We start from the raw sequence: 22,097 nt of genomic DNA on the forward strand, positions 1-22,097 counted from the left end.
AATTGAATCTTGTGTAAGCATGATCTGATCAAATAAATAGTTAGTGTATCAGTGTGGATGTGCTTATGGTTTGGGACATCGTTATAACTGCGCGAGGTCTACTGTTCACAGAACTACTAGTATATATAGTGCACTGTACATGAAAATTGCCTGATAACTTATGACTACGAGAGTGCTAAGTCAAATCACCAAGAATTGTATTCTTCCCCTTTCCCACCAAAATGCAAGAGATGCCATGTTTTTTTCATTGTTGTTTTTCTTGTGGGGGGAAGACCCCTCCAGACAGCCACTCTTTATCGGTTATTATAAATAAAAGGAAAAATACAATCGGAACAGTTTTTGTTTTGTGTATTTTTAATCAGATTATACACTCCTGTATCATAACATATTATTTTTAGAAGTAAAAATCTAGAGGGACTAAATAATTGAAAACTCAACATTTTTCGAACACAAGTAACAGTAAATTTCACTTTATTCACATTAAAACACACACTTAGGGGACACACATCGATAATAACACAAATGTGTAACTCAATTACATATCTTACATAATTTCATACAATATTTCCCTTGACAAACATTCACTGATTCTCATTGTAATTTCAGTAGCATAAACTTGCTAAAACATATATTTGAACAATTAATTTTGGCTACAATTAGCATATTATTCAGCGATGAGGCCTTATAATCAATGCGATTAAAAACAATACACTTAAAACAAAAACTCGTAAAATGTATTCGTCAAAGTTCAGAATAAATACCAAATCACTTTTTCATAATATACAAAATAAACTGCACAGTTATTATGATACTGTGGGCCTAATGTTTAATATTTCATTAGTAGTCTTACTCAAATGTATTACTCAAAGAAAAGAGATGGATTTTCTCTATTATTAAGCTATGGTTTCTCTCATTCAATACAATCCACAAATCTGTATTGTACTTCACGAGTGGTTATATTCGCGAATTTCCTTAACCAGTAACATTTTCAAACAAAAATTTACTATTCCCTCCAAGGAAGACACAGAGCATTTCTAATATGGAAGTTCTTTTTTTGGAGACCCTGAGTTCCTATTAATTTTGTGATGTAGGCCTAGGCCTAATTCAGATCATGACCATTGAAGTTTTGATAAAACACTATTGTTCAACAAATATAGATCTCCTCAACTAATGGAATTTAATAATATCTTAATCTGAGATTTCTTACTGTTTTGTAACAGAATTTACTATCAAAGTTGAATGTTCATGAATATTGGAAAACCCGCTTGCAAGGGGAATAATTATTTTGATAGATTGAAAGAGATCAGTCTTGTAAAGGAGACTTGACTCTTGATAAAAAAGACAAAGAAGCGACTTCAGTATAAATTTATGTAAGATTCAAAACTTATTGATGTTCGAGTATACTTCATGATCCTACAGAAATTTGAGCAAAACCTAAATTTAAAAATCTTAAATTTATTACTTATAAACCTAGAAATACCTAAATGTATAAAACATGGAATACAATATAGAAGCCATGTTGATCAATACTTGTAAAAATGTTTATTTACTAATATTTCATTCAAAGAATTCAGAGCTAATTATCATACACTAGGGAACTTGGATCTGCCAACTTTGTGCCAAAATTTATTTATTTTTTCGAAATTATAACTTTTCCAAGATAAAATTTTATTAGAGTGCTGGATTAACGTTGTGATTTTCTCACGGTATTGGAGTCAGCTTCGGAAGTACGCCGCGTGGCGCGCGCCAAGCAGCAGACGAGTCAGCTGTTTTTGGGCTCGAGCACCAGCAGCAGCATCACTAGCAGCAACAGCAGCAGTTCTGCTAGCAGCACCACATCGGACCACGCCGACGCCCCCTCCAACGGCGTCGCTTCTGCTAAAAAGACGAACGACGGAAATCCAGTGACGGGAGAGGGCTATGACTCTAGCAGCAAGCCAAGCACCCCACTGACCAATGGCAACTCGAGCCCCCCCTCTACTGCACAGGCGCGTCAGCGTGTCCCCCCCGAGCGACGCCGTTGGAGGGGGCGCCGGCGTGGTCCGATGCGGTGCTGCTAGCAGAACTGCAGCTGCTGTGGGAAGAAAATATATTGAATACATATATAGATAGAATATATCGCCCTGGCTGATGAACCGAACAAAGTTTTTAATACAGATTGAAGACCAAATTCGTCAGGAATTTGGTTCGCGGTTCGTCAATTTTCCACATACACTGCACTGCGGAACTTGGTTCGCAAGAACCAAGTTCGCCGATCCAAGTTCCCTAGTGTATGAGGCCCTTAATTATCTAATCAATCTATAACTTCAATTAAAAGAGCTAAACTTAGAACTAATGCGATTGTTGGATGGAATCATCATACAATAATCACCTACAAACTAATACAAAAGACATTGTTCCTCATTGTAAATCTCGGCTGAAAACATAAATAATAATTCTACGATTAAAATTAAACCTAAATTACAAAATTCAAAAAGATAAAATTCAAATATCTAATTATAAGGTTTCCAATAACGAGTTTCACCAGAATAGGAATTTTCCATTCCATTGTCGTTCAGGAGCTGAGAGATGATTCTTCTTTAGTCAGCATTATCATCATTATTTCCGTTTCCTCCATTTTTATCTTCGGTAGTTCCGTTTCCTCCATTCTCGTCTTCTTCCATTGGTACGGATGATGGAAGAGCGGAGTGAGGTTTTTTTGGATTCATCAGCCGGATGTGTATGCTCTCCGTTATGGCCTGGATGGTCAGCTCACTGATCTGTAAATCCAAATTAATACTGTCAAATACATTCTCAGAAAATTTATCAATGTTTATTGGCTGGACCTAGTCTGATTATTCACAATCATGAGGGATATGAATTATGATATCATGTTTGAGAATGCAATTTTTAACTTTATGGTAATATCACCTTTGAAAATACAATTTTGAAGTAGGTAACAACATTTCTCAGAAATATATTTTCGCCACACTGCACAGAAAGCAGCTGTTTTCCAGTCCCTACGTAGATCTGAAAGACATTGTTTGCAGACGACTCTCGTCTGACGTTAGAACAGGTTTCTTTCCGGCCTAAGCCGGAAAGAGTACCCTTTCCAGCCGCTAACATGTAACTAAGAAAGGTGATCAAAAAACAGCTGATCAAAAAACTTTTCATTATTTGTGTTCATTATTCAATAATTAAAACATTTATGATAATATCATCTTATTGTCATTTGAAAGAATAAAAAAGTATAAACTCAACCTCCCACATAATTGAAAATAATCTTTCAGGTTATTTAGACAAATCAGAATGAAAAATAAAAATACTTGGACAATTTCCTGATATTCAGATTACCTCAGATTTGCTAGAGCTATGACCTTCCACTTCTGCTTTCGGAAGTGCTTAGTAAACAATTATTATTATTTTATATATATTGTTTATTTTTGTGTGTGGCGAAAAATAGCGTTCGCACCACGGGCAAAAATGTTTTTTCGGCTCTCAATCTTTTCTAGTCCTCGGCCTACGGCCTCGGACTTGAAAACCGATTTCGAGCCGGAAAAATCTCATTTTCTTCTCTAGGTGCGAAATATACTATTCCTTCTCATTATGAATTATTGAGAGTGTTTTACTTTTCACGATTTGATACATTATAACAAGAGTAAGGTGAATGAAATATATACACCGGTACCTTAAGTATATATCTACCACTACAATACATTTTTTCGGTGGAAAAACCTTCTAAAGGTGCGTACAGATAATTATACGCGCCGCGAACATGACTATATCTGTATTTTTACAGAAACGGTAAAATACAGATATAAAAAGATTGGCATCAGCTGATTAAAAGTGAATTGCTCATGTTCGCGGCGCGTAAATCTGTACGCACCTTAAAAGGCACTAAGATGGTAGCTTAACCACATTAGAAAGTGTAAAATCCTTCAATGCAATACCTCTGCTCTATAATATAGAGGTTAATCATATTATGAGTATATATTGTAGTGTTGATAGCAATAGAAAAATGTAGGCCTATTTATTCAAATTCACAGACTAAAAAGTTTTATCAACTGAGTGCTCCATCTACTATAATAGGCAAGTCTAATGGCCCGGTTGCACAAAAGCCGGTTAAATTTTTACCGTGATTAACTCCTTGAGAACCAATCAGTGAAGGCGTTTTTGAAAAGACTGCTTCTCTGATTGGTTTTCGTGGAATTAATCACGGTTAAAATTTAACCGGCTTTTGTGCAACCGGCACTAGGTGTAGAAACAAAAGAAAACAATCTCTACGGTATAGATGGACTAAAGCTTAACCTGCGGTAAAACAGTAAAGTACCTATGTTGAAAAGTACTCAATTAACCCCGAAGACTTCTGCTACTGCAAATATTAACAACAGGGTAAACAGCTGGATGGAAAATTCGATGAGTTTGTAGTTTGCTACTATACAAACATTATTTGTCAGCCCGGGAAATTACAGCATTTAATTGAGATTTTTGTTTAATAATATAATTATTCATTAATTAGCATTTGAGCAAATGCAACTTCCAATTTATTTCCATATGTACTCAATAGCCTATATCATAAGCAAAATGTCAATGTGTGAATACTTCCATGGGAACCATAAAAGGGTTCTTCAAGGTTTGTATTAATTTGTTCAGCAGAAAAAAGGTTATTCATTGGAAAGCAGTGCTTTGGACAATGAAAAAATAAAACTCATGGTAATGTTACTCCAGTTTAAAATAAAATAATAACATAAGTCCTCCAATACAGATTTCAAACATTATAGCTACCACACACTTACTATACCTATTCCATAAAACAAACTTATAAAGTACCGCATTACCAGAGCACAGGTAACTTTGTGTTTCCCGATGGACAATGAAAAGAATAAGCCCATGACAATATTACTCCGGTTTGAAATAAAATAATAAATATAATTCCTACTATATAGCTTTCAAACATTATAGCTACCACACATTTACAATGTTTCTAATAAAATATTATTATTAAATTTATATTATTATTTAATATTAATAGTTAATATTATTCTAATAAAACAAACTTTAAAGTACCGGTACACAGGTAAGTTAGTGTTTTCCGAAATATTATTATTAGTTTATTTTATTAATTCCTGAAAAGTGTGCAGCTTACCACAACATTTCGAGGCGTTGAGAGAACAAAATGTACTGCTTCAGCCACATCGGATCGATCCAAAGCTGGCGCGTCATCCGGAATTATTTTCGAAAGTCCGGAGTTCTCGATTATTCCCGTTCTAACCAGGCCCGGACTTATTGTCTAGAAGAAAAAAATATAATATGCCACTGTATAAAAATCATCATTCTCAAACCAATAATATATTAATAGCCTGCTACTAATATAATGATCCAAAGTTTTATATTATTTTTCATAAATGTACTGTATTTGTAATGATTTTGTGAATAAAACTAAATTTGAATTTGAATGTATCTTTGAACTAAGGTACAGTCGGCTACTGAACAGAAATCACTTAACCTATTATTTGCTGGATGGTCAAAAGTATTAAAATACTGTATAATTCAAAGAAATTTAAAAATGTATTGCTAAAATTACTTCCTCAACCGTACTTTTAATTCCCGTACTTAATAATTTCGTTACTTATTCGGTTATTTTTCAATACCTAATTACAGTAGTAAGTGCTCATTTAGCAGTATTTGCTACTAAACAGGATGAATAACTTATTATTGGATGGTCAAAAGTATTGAAATAATTTAAAGGAATTTAGAAATTTATTGCTAAAATTACTTCCTCAACCGTATTTTTAATTTCCGTACACAATAATTTCGTTGATTATTCCGTTATTTTTCAATAATAGTAAGTGCTCATTTAGCAGTATTTGCTACGAAACAGGATGAATAACTTATTATTGGATGGTCAAAAGTATTGAAATAATTTAAAGGAATTTAGAAATTTATTGCTAAAATTACTTCCTCAACCGTATTTTTAATTTCCGTACACAATAATTTCGTTGATTATTCCGTTATTTTTCAATAATAGTAAGTGCTCATTTACATTCAAGTATAGGTTCAACCTTCAAGCCATTCATTCTTGACTGTAATTCAAGCAAAGAATCTTGAATATTAAATTAATGTAGGTACCGTACGGTATTCCATAGATATATAGAACGATTCATTGTACTATTTTTCAAAATAGCATTCAAAGGCTCATTAATTTCAATTTTAAAATTCTTGCGTTTAATTTTTCAAGAGGCATTTCATTTCAAATAGGTTCCTTCTTCCTTGTATTCGTGAGAAGCCTACAAGACAACACGAGTCTAGCCGAGTATTGCCGAAGCAAAAGTAGAATGATCCGTGTGCTTCCTCGGTAAAGTTCGGCTGACTTCGTGATTATTCGTTACGTAGTCTGCTGCTGCCGAGAGGTTAGTTTGAATTCAAACGCAGAGAATCATGTCTGATCTTGTAAGTAGGCCTATGATAGTTTCAGTACCGTAGTAAATTAGTGTAAATACTGTTGCAATGTGAAATGGAGTAATTCAAATTCGTTAATCTCCATAGTGAAGTTATGGAGCATCAGAATCTTTTGATTGGTAAGTAATTGAGCTTCAATTATTTATTTCAGCTTATTTGTGTTCTAGTAGCAAGTTGAGATACAATATTCAAGGTGCAAACATTGTATGTTTATATGCAAAAAATGTGTCCTTTTTACTTCCATAAGATGTAGTATTAATAATAATAGTCAAAGCCTCAAAACTATTAATGCTAAGATTCCAGAATTCGCGTGTGTAGCTTACGGTCCATAGTACATGAAATGTGGAAGACGACTCGAGACGCGCGACTAGAGTTCATAGCATAACCTAAAAAGTGCAATGGGTTCTTTAAGTGATGATTAATTAGATATTAATTGTGGAAGCAATATAGTAGCCAACAGTTCAAGATAATTTGTCTCCATAATGTTGATACAACATAAAAGTCGAATGAACCATTGTATCTAATGAATTTATAGGTTATGTGCTGTAGCCGTAGTGGGTCTAATCACGCGGCTCTAGCCGCTCGAGTCGTCGCTAAGAAATTACACATTTAGGCTACGTTTTGCTGAACTTTCAGACATTTTGAATTAGTAATTTTAAAATGATTTAAAAAATGATTTTTACATTTCTAACGAATCATTTTGTAAATTCTTAACGCAACATTTGTGGTTGTCCTGAGTGTCATAAAGCGTTATAGAGAGGAGAATGGAATATAGACTGGTCACTGATGTATGTCTATTTTGGCCTATAAGCTCTATAGACAACAAATCTAGTGGCTTCGCAAATCAAATTCCAAACTACGTTTTAAAAAGTGTATGCTGTCCCCTTAATTATAATAGTACTTACATAGAATTATATGCATAGAATGATATGTTTATCATCCCCAACATTCCAATATGAGAATATAAACTTCAAATTGGATAAATGAGAAGATATTCACGTTTTTAGGATACTTACAGTGATTTTGACCAGTGACTGCGCATCTGACAGTTCTGCTCTGAATCCCTCTGATATCGTTGCCACTGCTTTTTTTGAAATAAAATAAGGCACCATCCCCGGTATAGGGTATGAGTTGTTGTTTCCAGCCACACTGAAAATTTAATTATTTTTGAAAATCAAGGAAATTGAAGGGTATTTGAAAAATAAATTAAGGAAAACAGTTATTCGAATTTTAGTGTTATGATTTACAGCAGCCTTTGCAAGGGTATGAGTTGTTGTTTCCAGCCACACTGAAAATTTATGAATTTTTGAAAATCAAGGAAATTGAAGAGTATTTGAAAAATAAATGAAGGAAAACAGTTATTCGAATTTCAGCATTATGATTTACAAAATTTGCTTATGCGGTGCTTGAGGAGTCTTGTAAGGTCGTCATGATATAACAATGGAAAGAGGTAAATGAATCGATAATGATTATATTGGTTTAAATAATAAAAAATGATTTAGTTTGATAATCAAAATAGGCTAAGATATTCAAAATATCGAGCATTAAGTTTATTTTTATTTAAAATAAAAAGTGAGAATTTTTATTTAAATAATAAAAAATGATTTAGTTTGATAATCAAAATAGGCTAAGATATTCAAAATATCGAGCATTAAGTTATGAATAATTATGTATCCCATTATATTAAGCGAGCAATTTCTGTATTTATATGGTTATATGATTATTTATGTCCAACTGATCTCGAAAAAGGCTACTCCAACGATTTTCACGAAATTTGGAACATAGGTCTATGATATGAAAATTCGATTGCACTAGGTCTCATCCCTGGGAAAACTCGCTGAAGGACATGAAAAGGATAATGATTTAATAAAGAGGATAATAATAGAAATTATAATCGGCTTGATCAAAATAATCTGATTTGTTTACATGACACGGTATATCATTCTAAATTAGAGTATATCATAATTTTCAAATTTAATAATTATTTTACAGTTTTAGGTGATTAGTGAGTGTTATTTTGTTATTCAATTTGGTTTGAAAACAATCTAGATTATAACTTTACTGTTTTCAAATGTTTGGACTGAAAATTGCACCTGAATTCAAGTGTATGGAACATAACCTACTTTTTTGACTATTTATAGTGTATAAATAAAAATTCGGGGAAGAAACAGTTTTGGGCTATGCCTGTTAGTCCTTCCCCAATCACTTTTAATGAATTTTGTTCTGTTTATCAATAAATAAATAACAAGCGAAGCTTGGTGACCCGATATTGTAGTAGTTAATTGAAATAAATATAAAAACATATTCAATAGAATTGAATTGGGTTTCAATTGATCATCTCATCAATTTACCAACGCACTTCACCCAAGCACAAGCAGAAAGTACATGTGGACATTATCCGCAAAAAATTCAATAGAATATAATCGTATTCTATTAAAATAAAGCCAATTACAGTCAATTATGAAATAAAGCATGAGATTTGTTATGTGTCGAATGCAATAAATAATCTTTTTCTACAAATTTGATTGATTTGATAAGCTAGCAGCAGAATTTTATCTTCTACTCACCTACTGATGTTGATTATGTGACCATAATCAAAATGATTTTTCTTCATGATTTTCAAAACCTGTTTGGTCATCCTTGCAACTGCCAGAACGTTGGTTTGGAAGACCCTATTCCAGTACTCTTCTTCAGTGTCTGAAATAAACAATTAATGTTCCAGCAATGACCTTGAATAGAAAGTGTGTAGAATCAAATAATATACAGTGCTATTGAAATTGGCATCGCAGATACAGAGCATCTTGAAATAAAAATAAAACTATTATAGTAGGTACCTTTTTCCTAAAAACACCTTTCACTTCTTATAAAAAACACAAGAAACTTCCTTGACTATATTATAAGAATGATTAGTGGATTTGTGGCATCCCGACACATATTCATAAATAGTGGAGGCCACATTTTCTGACATCAGCAAATAATCAACCAATTGTATTAATACTTTGTAAATAATTGTAGCTTATATGCTTTTTGTAATAAAAAAAAAATTTTATTGACCAAAAAGCAAAGCATTAAAAACAGCTTACAATATCCATCCAAAAATTTCAGATAACAATAATTATTACATCTTCAAAAAAAAAATCATGTCTATAATTTGAATAAACTCCTCAAAGGAAGGATCTTTGAAACCCGCAACTTTTGATTATGAAAAGTTGATGATAATTATGAAAAGAGCTAAATTTTTCTCTTACAAGAATAATTTGACAGTAGGTTTCACTGGGGATCCTATTTGAAATTAAAAATTACTCTACAAATATTACTCTGCTGCTTCAACATCTTTGACCCTCATATGGATACAAATTCATTTTTCTAAATGAGAAGGTGGTCATGTGATACATGATTTCGATACAGAGTTCCAAGAGAAAATAAATATTCTTTAATGCTTCTTTCCATTGCGAACTGCTTGTTAATGATCACTTGCAAATCCTAATAGCCTCAGCTGATGTTATGAATGAATGAGTGGACAACTGTTGTAGTAATTGCATGCAATGAATTCTTCAGCTGACTAAATGATAAATGATAACAATTTTTTTTCTTATGCTCTCTTAATGTTATTTTTATATCTTCAAAAAGTACAAAGGAGTAGGTCAATTTTGTCGAGCTATTGAAATTAGCATCGCAGATACAGAGCATCTTGAAATAAAAATAAAACAAATAGTACCTAGATACCTTTTTCCTGAAAACAACTTTCACTTATTATAAAAACACAAGAAACTTCCTTGACCATTACATTAAAACAATTAACAAAAATCAATAAGAAGGGGCCAGAAATAGTGCTCTTAGTTAATTGTTTAATGGTTTTAATAATTTGAAGAAGTTTGTTGTCTTTTTTAAAAGAAGGAAAAGGTGTTTTTAAAGAAGGGTAGCCTAACTTACTATAATTTTATCGTTTTACTTTTATTACTAAAAGTACCGTAGCCCTTTGTTTATGTATATTATATTGAAATACATTGTACTATACATCCAAATACTTTGAGTGGAAATAATATCTTTTCTGTCGAATAATAAGATCAATTTATCTATCTTTAAATGTATCTCATCAATATAGTAAATGCATTTATCAACTATGACAATAAGCTTATTGAAGAAAAAGCTTCAAATTGTAGGCTACTCGAATTATTGTTGGATTATAAATCAAGTTTTATATTGGAGCTGTTCGGAAACCTTTTTCAGGTTCTCTAATTCATAACTATTATTGAAATACAGAATGTCCCACGAAAGGTGTAACAGTCGAAGACCATAGAATCTACATGGAATTTGCAATAGAAAATGTATAGTAACATTTTCTTATATCGACCTTAGTTTCAAAGATATATAGATTTTTCAATATTTTTAACAAAACTTCAATAACTAGAAAACTATTAGTAGAATCTAATTCTAAAGATATGGTTGGAAAGGAGAAGAAATTTCGAATAAGATTCATATAATTTCTTTCTTTGTTCGACGTTTTTGAACTTTTTATGAGCGCTCAAATGTGAAAAAGTTCATTTATTGAGTTCAAAGGTAAATTTCAAACAGTTTGAACTCTCATAAAAAGTTCAAAAACGAAAACAATGAAAAAAATTGTATCCTATTGTAAATTTCTTTCTTTTACCAACCATATCCTTAAACTTGCACTTTGATTAATATTTTTCTAGTTATTGACGTTTTTAAAAAATGTCGAAAAATCTATATATCTCGAAAACTATAAGATCGACATAAGAAAATCATACTGAACATTTTTGTTGCAAATTTTATGTTGAATCTATGGTCTTCGGCTGAGACACTTTTCGTGAGAAACTCTATATAATAAAAAAAACTTCTATCAAATTTGAAAATCAATCGTGGATAACTCATGCTTAGAGCAACGAATTGAGTTGAAAAGTGAAACTAGTTTTTTTTAAAAACGTACCCATCAGCTTTGATATTTGCATAATGCCGGCGTTATTCACTAAGACATGAATCCCGTTGAGGTTGTTATCTATCCATTCGAGGTGCTTATCAATCACTTCATGGTCAGTCAGGTCTCCGGTCAGCGGAATGAACTTCGCATCACCATTCGTCAGTCCTTCATCTTCCATATTTCGTTTGATTTTCTGTCGAAAAATGAAAATGTTTATCGCTAGTTATACTACATTGTTATATGCAAGCTCTTCAAATCTTCTTAATTTGTCTCTTTGGACTAGATTTTTGATTTAAACTGTCTAGACTTTTGAATTATTTTATATATCTAGATTTCGCTGAAATATTTGAATGAAAATTCTCCAAATTTTATTTTTTGTCTTCCATTTTACTATAAAAATAGTATAATTTCAGATAGGCTCTCTAGACTTTTGAATCAATTTTATAGATCTAGATTTCGCTGAAATATTTGAATATTATTTTAATAATATTTAAATGAAAATTCTCCAAATGTTATTTTCTGTCTTGGATTTTACTATAAAAAATAGTATAATTTCAGATAAGTCACTCAGTCTTGAACAAGTTAACTAGAATACTAACTGAACAACGATATCTTCCATAAAATTTGTTGAATCCATAAATTTCTTATGTAAGAATAGAGTTATAAAACAAAATTACAGGTATATGAGTGAATAATCAAATTTGTGTTCAAAAAGTTAATTTAAGTAAATGTTTTATACTAATAATAATTGCTTCATATCTCCAAACTTTGAGAATTTCACTGAAAAATTCTGCAAATCCTCATATTTTAAGGCCTGGTCGCACAAAAGCCGGTTAAATTTTCACAAGAACCAATCAGAGAAGATTTTTCTGATAAGACAGCTTCTCTGATTGGTTCTCGTGGATTAATCACGATTAAAATTTAACCGGCTTTTGTGCAACCGGAACTAAGTCTTTTTCAAATTCTTGTTATGAAACACTGCTTGGACTTGAAGAAAATTCACAATTCTATATGAAAGTAAAGCTTCACGAAGAACTAGGTATACGATTCCATTTGAATAGAATTTCTACATTTCTGGGAATAATATTATTAAATTGTACCTGAAAGTAAAGCTTTGAGGAAACTAGGTATATATATATATATATTCTACTGAACTGGTATTATGCTTTATCATTCTATTAACTAAATATTTCAATCAATAAAACTTCAGCCTGTAAATATACACTAAGTTTATACACTGAAAGTTTATTATAAATATATTTGATAATTTGATTTTATAGTAAGAGATGTTGTGGTATTTCTCCATAATTGAAAGATAACATCAACGTATTTTTCTGTTAATAAATATATTTTCTATTGGAGTACTAATTATTACCGTATCAAATAACATTTCATCATTTAGAGTAGAGCACGAATTGAAGCCATTTGGTTTTACCTCACCATAAACTTCTCACCACTGACTTACAAAATAACTAGGTTTAAATGAGAAGGTATTTTTTTAAAATGATGATTACCTGCAATGCTGATTCTCTGCGAGCTATCCCCACCACGTTCATGCCCGCACTGACGAGCTTCTTGGAAATGGCGGCCCCTATTCCGGAGCTGGCTCCAGTCACTATAGCTGTCTTCAGGTGCCATTTTTTCATTCCTGGACAATATTGAAAACAACAATCACTTTTTAGAGGGACTCTGGCTCGTTTCAAGCATAATTAAAAAAATGAACCATTGACTCTATAATATTTAATCTGTACGTTCAAAGGTTTCTAGGTCAATGCCAGGGTTCTAGGACAGATGGACAGTTACTAAATCTAATAGACAATTGAACTGCTGCCTAAAAATTGTCAAGTAGGCCTAATTTTAAGAGAGATTTGTATATATTTCTGGTTGACAAGGCATATTATAGTGTTGAAGAGTTTTAAATGATAGTTTGTTATAATTTGTTCAACTGTAAAATTACAGTTATTTGTATGTAGAGTGTAGAAGAATGTTATGTTATATGTAGTGTAGAAGAATGAATTAATTGATGTGACATGTGCTATATTTTGTAAGCTCCTATATATTTATTGTCTGTTTTTTAATACTTTTGACATGGCCAGTTGTAAAGTGATTTGGCTTAATAAATTGAATTGCATTGAATTGGATTGAACGTAAGGATTCAATAATATAGAGTCAATGGTCCAGTACGATCGAGTGCCTCGGAATCGGATCTTAGTCTATTAGATAGGTAATTTACAGTGTTTCTATGATAAAGTTACTACCGTATTGAAACAGAGAATGCTTAATAGAGAGAAATGCTTAATATTAGCGGCAAGAGAGATCATCCAATATGATGACTAGTACAACGGTACCTAGCTGTTGCTAAACTCTTGCTTAGATAACCATGCTGAGTGACCCTCGCTCCAATGAATAATTTATGGTATTGCCTATTGACTGCTTGTAGTGGATTCGAATGAATTCTTTACACAAAAATAGAGTCAATTAAACTGGAGCCACTCTGAGAAACAACATTTTTAGTCATCATCATTATCATAGCACCTAGTCAGAGAGTAATAAGCTATTCTATTCTGTCTTGTATTGAGAAGAATACTTTTGATGAATGATACAGTTTATAGAGTGAATATTGATGGTATGGAACTTCTCCATAATTGAAGAGACTTGAGATTTTGTCAATATTCCAATTTATTAAAAAAAATATATTATTTTACAGCATTCTCCTGTAAAATAATAATTTTTATTGTAATAAAGTGTGAATATCGACAAAATCTCAAGTCTATGACAAATATGTTGTTTGGAACGACTTAAGCGGATTTCATTACATGCTTGGCCAAACAGTATAACAGTTGCAGCTATGAAGAAAACCATTGTTTGTCCAAACGTTTTGAAAGTTTGTCTTTTGAGGCCCTTAACAATTATGTTGAAGATGTTTGTCAAGATTTTTCTATAACCTTCAGTTAGTCCTTAACCAATAGGGAAGGCTAAACTAATGTATAATACATAAATAACATTCATAAAAAATTGAAGAGACTTGAGATTTTGTCAATATTCCACTTTATTGAAAAAAAAGTATTCTACAGCACTCTCCTGTAAAATAATAATTTTTATTGGAATAAAGTGTAAATATCGACAAAATCTCAAGTCTCTTAAATTTTTGATAAATTACATTACCTTCAACTCAATAGTTGAACATCGACTGAGGTTAATTAATCAAACACTTAACCTTAATCGAGAGACAAAGACATTGTCTCACTAAGTGCTTTATATTATATTACTACAAAGTTGTAGGCCTACAAACAGTAGGCCTATGACACATTGGTTTAGCCTTCTCTATTGTTTAAGGACCAACTGGAGGCCACAGAAAAATCATGACAAACATCTTTATCTTGTTTGCTGAGGGTTCAAATGACAAAATTTTGAAAAGTTTGGACAACCAATGTTAGTTTTTATAGCTAAAACTGGTATACTGTTTGTTCAAACACGTAATAAATTTGCTGAACCGTTTCAAACAACATATTTGTCATACATTTTCTCAGTGTGATCGCAGCCCATAGCTCAACTTATTTGTTAATTTATAAAATAGAATTATAGTACCCTTTTTTGAAAAAAATAAAACAATAGTTCAGGAATACAAATTATAACAACTAGTTTCAGAGCTCACACCATCTTCAGGTTATATTAATATTTGTATTTGTCAATATTTTATGTCTTGGACACAAGTAGGAGAAAGGGGTGTGAAAAATTGTTTTTGTGATACATTTAACTCATTACTGTTGCTTATATTCATAGTAAAATCATGCAATCACTTCATAATCATTTCCATTCCATAACCATAATCGAATCATAATCATAACCACTTTGAATCTGATTTAGATTGAACTCTTCACTTTTGCTTGATGTATAGTGTCTGGAAATTATATGTTATAAATTATGTAAACATAACTTTCAAACCTCTTTGAAAGTAATTATTTTATTAGCTTCTCTGGCAGGGACTTAAACTGCTTCCCATAATTTTAGTTGAATTGTAAAGCTGCGTTTACACCAAAGTTAATAACAAAATGTTCTTAATCCTTATAGATTCTATTAGATTGAACATATCTTATCATACATGAAAATATGTGTTTGTCAAGTTCCGTTCAATCTAATAGAATCTATAAGGATTAAGTTATTAGCATTTTGTCAATAACTTTGGTGTAAACCCAGCTTTAGAGATATTAAGAAGAAATGGAAAATGGAGCTAGTTATTTTACCATAAGAAGTTGCTGCTGGAAAATCGTTATTTTCATTTTTCTGGTTGTTTTCACAGCGCGGTCTTTTTGGTTTGGGCTCTGCGTCTTCCCCTACTTCCAGTTGTCGGCGATTTCCGTTCGAAATTTCCAATTCTGAATTCGAATCGTTGATTGACTCTTCTCCTCCACTCATCTTGATAGCCTGCAAAATCAATAGACATTGAACATGGAAAAATGATTTATTATTCAAAATCTATCAATGGAATGAATATAAGATGAATGATGTTATCAAATAAATGGAGTTACTGTAGAGATGTGTGTTGTTGAACAAAGATGCCGTGGAGCTGATCCATAATAAAAAATCTGGTGTGGCGCACTCACACAACTTTCCTTGTCGTTATGAAAATTGATCAACTGACGCTAGTGTTCAAGCGCATTTCAAGTCTACTATTTCAAGATCTGAGCAAGCTGGTGACAGGACAATAACGCTGGAGACAAACGAGGTCTGCTATCTCTTCATAGTGAATGATTCAATGGAATCAACAGTTTGCAATTGAATTATCACATTTTCTCGAATTTCAAGCTTATTTTCAATTTTAGGTGAAAATGTTACTGAACATTAATTGTAGAGATTTTCATGCTCAATCTTTCCCACTTGAAATGTTTTGTTTAAACTGTATCTGAAGCCTGATAATTGGGAATCTACAATCAAACTTTTCATAGATGGGGCAGAGCTTCTAAAATTTTTACAGATATGGGACTTGTTGCAGTTGATAGAGCTTATCAATGACTATTTTAGGTGTGAATTTGATCAAATTCGTTGGAGCCGTTTTCGAGAAAATTGCGAAAAACCCTGTTTTTGACAACATTTTCGCTATTTTAGCCGCCATATTGAATTGCATTTGATCGAAATTGTTCGTGTCTGATCTTTATAATGTAAGGACCTTAATTTCCAAATTTCAAGTCATTCCGTTAATTGGGAGATGAGATATCGTGTATACAGACACACATACACTCATACACACACACACACACACACACACACACATACTCAAAACCCACTTTTTTGGACCAAGCGGACCTTGAAACGTATAGAAAGTTGGAAATTGGGGTACCTTAATTTTTAGTAAAAATATACATCCATAATTATTTTGTATTTTCTACTTAGATATAGTTACCCAAAAACCTTTTTTTTGGACCCAGGGGACCTCTAAACGTATAGAAAGTTGGAAATTGGGGTACCTTAATTTTTAGTAAAAATATACATCCATAATTATTTTGCATTTTCTACTTAGATATAGTTTCAATCACACAAAACCCAATGATCAAGGGATCATCGTCAGTAGTAGCATAGACTGAATAAACATGAAATCTTAAATCTGTGATAGTAGATTGAGTTGGAAAGAGCATTAAAACATACTAAGTTACTGTTTGCTGTCAAATGCTTTTATCTTCAATTGGAGATGATGTCTTGATTATTGAAATTTAAGTTGGATAAAACGATCAATTAGATAGATGAATTACTTTTATTAACACTTTACAATAAAAGTGATGTGGGCGAAATTGAGGCAATAAAATCTTCCTCCATTTAACCCACCAGATAGATATAGATAGATAGATAGATATAAATGAGACAGATTAATCTGGGTTCTCACCAAAGTTATTAACAGAATGTTAATACGGTAACTTAATTCTTATAGATTCTATTAGATTGAACATAACTTATCATACACATATGATGAACATATGTGTTTGTCAAGCTCCATTAGATCCAATAGAATCTATAAGGATTAAGTTATTAACATTTTGTTAATAACTTTGGTGTAAACCCAGCTTAAAGCTGTGTTCCCATTTCATTTAATAAGATAGGTAGTTTATAGGAATAAAAGTTTATGGATAATATAAGTAGTAATACGATGTTTCAACAACAATATAGGCCTGACATCAATGTAGCCTGCTTTGGAAGCCTCTAGAAACTGTTCTCTCTCCCCTTATCAAAATAAAATAGAATGAATATAGAATAGAACTAGAATATAATAGAATTAGAGTATAATAGAATTAGAATATAATAGAATTAGAATAGAAATAGAATTAAATGCTGTTTAAATTAAATGCTAATTATTAAATTCTCCCCAAAGACTTCTGCTACTGCAAATATTGACAACAGGGAAAACAGCTTGATGTAAATTCGATGAGCGCTAATATTCAAAAATGAATAGGCTTTGGGGAGAATTACAGCATTTAATTTGGATTTTCGTTTAATAATAATAAAAAAGGATAATATAAGCTGAATTAAAGTAAATAGCTCATGTGCGAATCATCCGCAATAAAAAAGTTGATAATTATCAAACAATAATCCAAATTTAATGCTGTAATTCACCCCGAAGTCTTCTGCTAATGCAAATATTGACTGGGCAAACAGCTAAATGGGAATTCGATGAGCGCTACTATTCAAAAATTATTTGTCAGTCCCGGACTCATCGAATTTCCATCTAGCTGTTCACCCTGTTGTCAATATTTGCAATAGCAGAAGTCTTCGGGGTGAATTACAGAATTTAATTTGAATTTCGTTTAATAATAATTATTAATTCACTAGCATTTGAATACTTGCAACATCTCTGTAATTTCCATCTGTAAAAAAAGTTATCGGTAGAGTAGGCTTACTACATATTGGAGGATGTTACTCTAATAACAATTTTTTTTCTTGAACAAGAACTTTGTTGCCTGGAAATTCGAAATTTATAGTCTATTTGGCTATAGGTATAATTTTAAAGCTTACCGGTATCATTCTTAATCTTATCAAATATATCAATATAAGAAAAATAATACCTGCAAACGAGCATGCATGAAGCAACAAGAAGAATACCGTATCAATGAAATAATGAAATAAACCTTAAGGCTGTGCAAAGGCTAAAAATAAACTTTCGTGATATTTTTCAAAGTTTTTCGATTTGTATATCATCAAGCTATCAAAATGAAAAAGTTTTCTTTGGAAAACATTTTTTTCTGATCATTACTTTTTGAAATATGAGCGCCTGAAGTTTGCATTTTTGGGACAGAACATTTCGAATTCGGTAAAATATAAATCCATGAGATTTGAAGGATGGATTCTCCATGGTATTGTTGATCTAGTAAAACAACAATTTTCTAAAAATATCAATTTTTGAAAAGTTATTCAATTTACCAAAAGTAACTCAACTAAAAGTTATTTTTGGTTATTTTAGTAAATTGAATAACTATCTTGAAAATTGATATTTTCAGAGAATTTTTGTTTTATGCACTCAACAATACCATGAAAAATCTATCCTCTAAATCTATCTCATGGATCTATCTATCTTTCACCGAATTTGATATGTTCTGTCCCAAACATTTAAACTTTAGGCGCTCATATCTCGAGAAGTAATGATCAGAAAAAAAATGTTTTCCTGAGAAAACCTTTTCATTTTAATAGCTTGATGATATACAAATTGAAAAATATCACGAGTAGAAAGTTTATTTTTAGCCTTTGCACAGCCTTAATCAAAATATGTTCACTGTAATAATTATTCTCTGCATTTGATTAAAAATAAGAATGAATACACATTGGAACTGGAATGAATTAGATGGATAAAACATAGGAGAGGATGAATATGTGCGAAAAGAAGTTTAATTTCTGAGCTTATATATATTCACTTCCAATATACAGTAGCCTAATATTATTGGAGGCTTTATTTATGTAGTAATGAAAATGGGATAAATCACCTACGGATATTAATGGAGCGATCGGATTAAGACGATATTAACTCTAATGTCCTCTGAAATTATCAAAACAATATTCATTGGACGATTCTATTCTTAAGAGACTTAAGAAAATAAGAAAAACGTTGAGGTGAATGCTCTGTTTCTTGATAAATGGCCATTAATCGCAAGAGCGTGTTTGAATAGGAAAACAAATATCTCAAGACTACTCTACTTTCTATCTGTAGACTATCATAAGTTTTGTTATACAGTTTCAAAATTATATTTTCTCATGTCTTATCGCTTAACTATCGATTTAACAATTTTATATAACAAATATTGAATAATTTTATGCTCGACTCAATAGAACAATATTAAAACAGCAAAGGTATTATGTTTAAAACTATTTCCTTCTTCACCATATTTTATACACTGTTGATAATTCAATCTAGATTTTCACTTAATCAGTCCTTTCATCTAGTAATTTCCAGAAAATATCAGCATATTCAATTCAATAATTCTTTGACTATTCAATAATTCTAATGACTGTTGAAAATGATCGCCAGACGATTGAAAGTACTCCAGTCAGTAAGTAAAAGTTTTTAATATTTACTTAATAATCGACTGCATGTCGTGTTCAAATACATAAAAAAGTGTATTTATACAAAGCAGCTCGGAATGGATCAAGAAATAATCACCAATAATTCTTTATTGTCATATACAATACACAAGAATACTTAGATATGCTTTTAGTCTATTTATTTCTTTAGAAATAATTCTATTCAAATGTGTGAAACATTTCGCTTTTGAACTATTTTCACGACACTGCAGTCAAGTTTTTTGAATAAAAATTATCAAAACTAGTAGCCTACTCACGTGTGGAGCGCTTCCGGATTTTTAAATCCATTTTCAACACGCTTTGAAATTAATAAGTATGTGATATATTTCAATTGAAGCATTTCCGTTAATGTGAGAATAATAATTCCTTCATTAAATGATTAAAATTGATTCAGTTTTCAGTTTGGTATTTCTCTGAATTCTGTCCTTTTATAAATTATTAATATAGGTGTGAATTATTCTACTTTGGACTACATTTTTAAAGTATATTGATTTAAAGTATATTTTGTGTCTCTTCTTTTGTTATAAAGCTTTTCGTTTCAATTTATAGTTATTTCAATGATTTCTTTTAAGCAACTCTTACCAGCGGGCAAAGATTTTTCTTTTTGCTGGTGATGCCTAGACATTTTATAATTGGTATTTCTGCTCTCATGTATATGCATGTATGTGTAATATTATATATATATATATATATATATATATATATATATATATATATATATATATATATATAATGTATAAATATAATATTAATATATTATGAATAATTTATTTTCATTTTTTCTCGTGTATGTATGTGTATGAGTAAATTATTGTTTGTTTTATTTTTGGCAATAAATGAATTTGATTTGATAAATTTTGAATGCACGTGAGAAGAGACTCTGACAAAATGGCGACCCTATACAAAATGCTCTCTAAATAAAACATGAAATTGAGGATAATGAATTTTCTGAAATTTGATTGCACATTTATATAACTAGTCTAATTTTCTTGTTTAAAATAAAACATGGATTTCATTTTAAAAACTGAAATATGAAGAAACAAGACAATAAAGCAATATTGTAAACTTGTAGACTATTCATCAAGATTATAATATCTAGCTAAGACATGACTATAGTTAATAGAACAAAAATCGAAGCTTTAAGACAATCAGAGCACCAGTTTCTTGATACTGCTACAGATAATATCATAATAATAAGAGAGATGATATTTTGTGAAGAAGCTGTCGACATAAATTTTTTTATTAAACCATAAAACCCTTTAATTTAAAAAATAAAAAAAGCCACTTTGTTCCGTATTGTATTCTTTGTATTCTAGTGCTAGTAATGAATATTAAGACCAAAAAAATTAATATTATAGACCAAACAGCTCTAGAGTGTAACTTTAGCAAACACCTAAACAAGTAATAAAATTTTCCTGGAGATATCAAGAGGATTCCATCTATCTCAATTGCAAATTCGTATATTTGTTTGTCTTATTGCTAAATACTGTATATAAATTGAACTCATTACGAAGTTCATCATCTATGTGAATGAGTAATTGCATAAAATGGATTCACAACAAGAATAGTCATGAGGATAGAAAAATAATTCTTCTACATCATTCACTGTCCTACTCATTTTATGATTCTATCACGTCTCTCTCATTGATTATAGCTTTGAAATGACCAAATTTTTGACAATTGTGAGTAAACAAGTGAAACAATCATTCGTGAACAATTAAATAGATAGAATTATTGTAATATTGAGTATTTTACCTGATTTTTGTGTCTGGAGTGTAAGGAGTCGAACGTGCTCGTGCTCAGGCTAGTTGGGGAATCGGCCGACAAATCTGGTTGCACTACTGCGGATCTGTTTTCAACAAAGTTTCATTTCTTATCTTGCAGAGTTGACTTCGATTAGGTTCTTGATAACACTCAACTGCAGCTAGAATGAACTTTTACAAACTTGGGTTTGCACTTGTTTGAGGCGTATTATCACTTCTATTTGATAAGAACAAGGCCATTGAGGGCAACAGTGTTTAGATGAGCATAATCTTGGCGAGTTGCAATAGTTATTTTAGGTTTCGCCGACTCATCAATTTCTTATGTATTTTGGCTGTAAAGGAATGAAGATGTATTGAACATTGCATACTGATATTGGAATATTTAGTTTTGGAGTAAA

General features: G+C 31.2%; 1 protein-coding gene across 1 annotated transcript; it reads right to left on the reverse strand.

Annotated features, from left to right (window-relative positions):
* Positions 1–439: 439 nt before the first annotated feature.
* Positions 440–21,862, reverse strand: LOC111056544 (farnesol dehydrogenase). The gene is made up of 8 exons (XM_039419612.1): positions 21,692–21,862; positions 15,622–15,802; positions 12,892–13,025; positions 11,387–11,570; positions 9,006–9,135; positions 7,455–7,587; positions 5,126–5,269; positions 440–2,759 (listed from the first exon to the last, which is right to left on the reverse strand). The coding sequence occupies exons 2-8, from the start codon at positions 15,791–15,793 to the stop codon at positions 2,580–2,582; spliced, it is 1,077 nt and encodes a 358-aa protein (XP_039275546.1). The 5' UTR covers positions 15,794–15,802; positions 21,692–21,862; the 3' UTR covers positions 440–2,579.
* Between the last annotated feature and the right edge of the window lie 235 nt (positions 21,863–22,097).

This window comes from Nilaparvata lugens, chromosome 1, assembly GCF_014356525.2.
Source record: "Nilaparvata lugens isolate BPH chromosome 1, ASM1435652v1, whole genome shotgun sequence".
Lineage (NCBI taxonomy): Eukaryota > Metazoa > Arthropoda > Insecta > Hemiptera > Delphacidae > Nilaparvata > Nilaparvata lugens.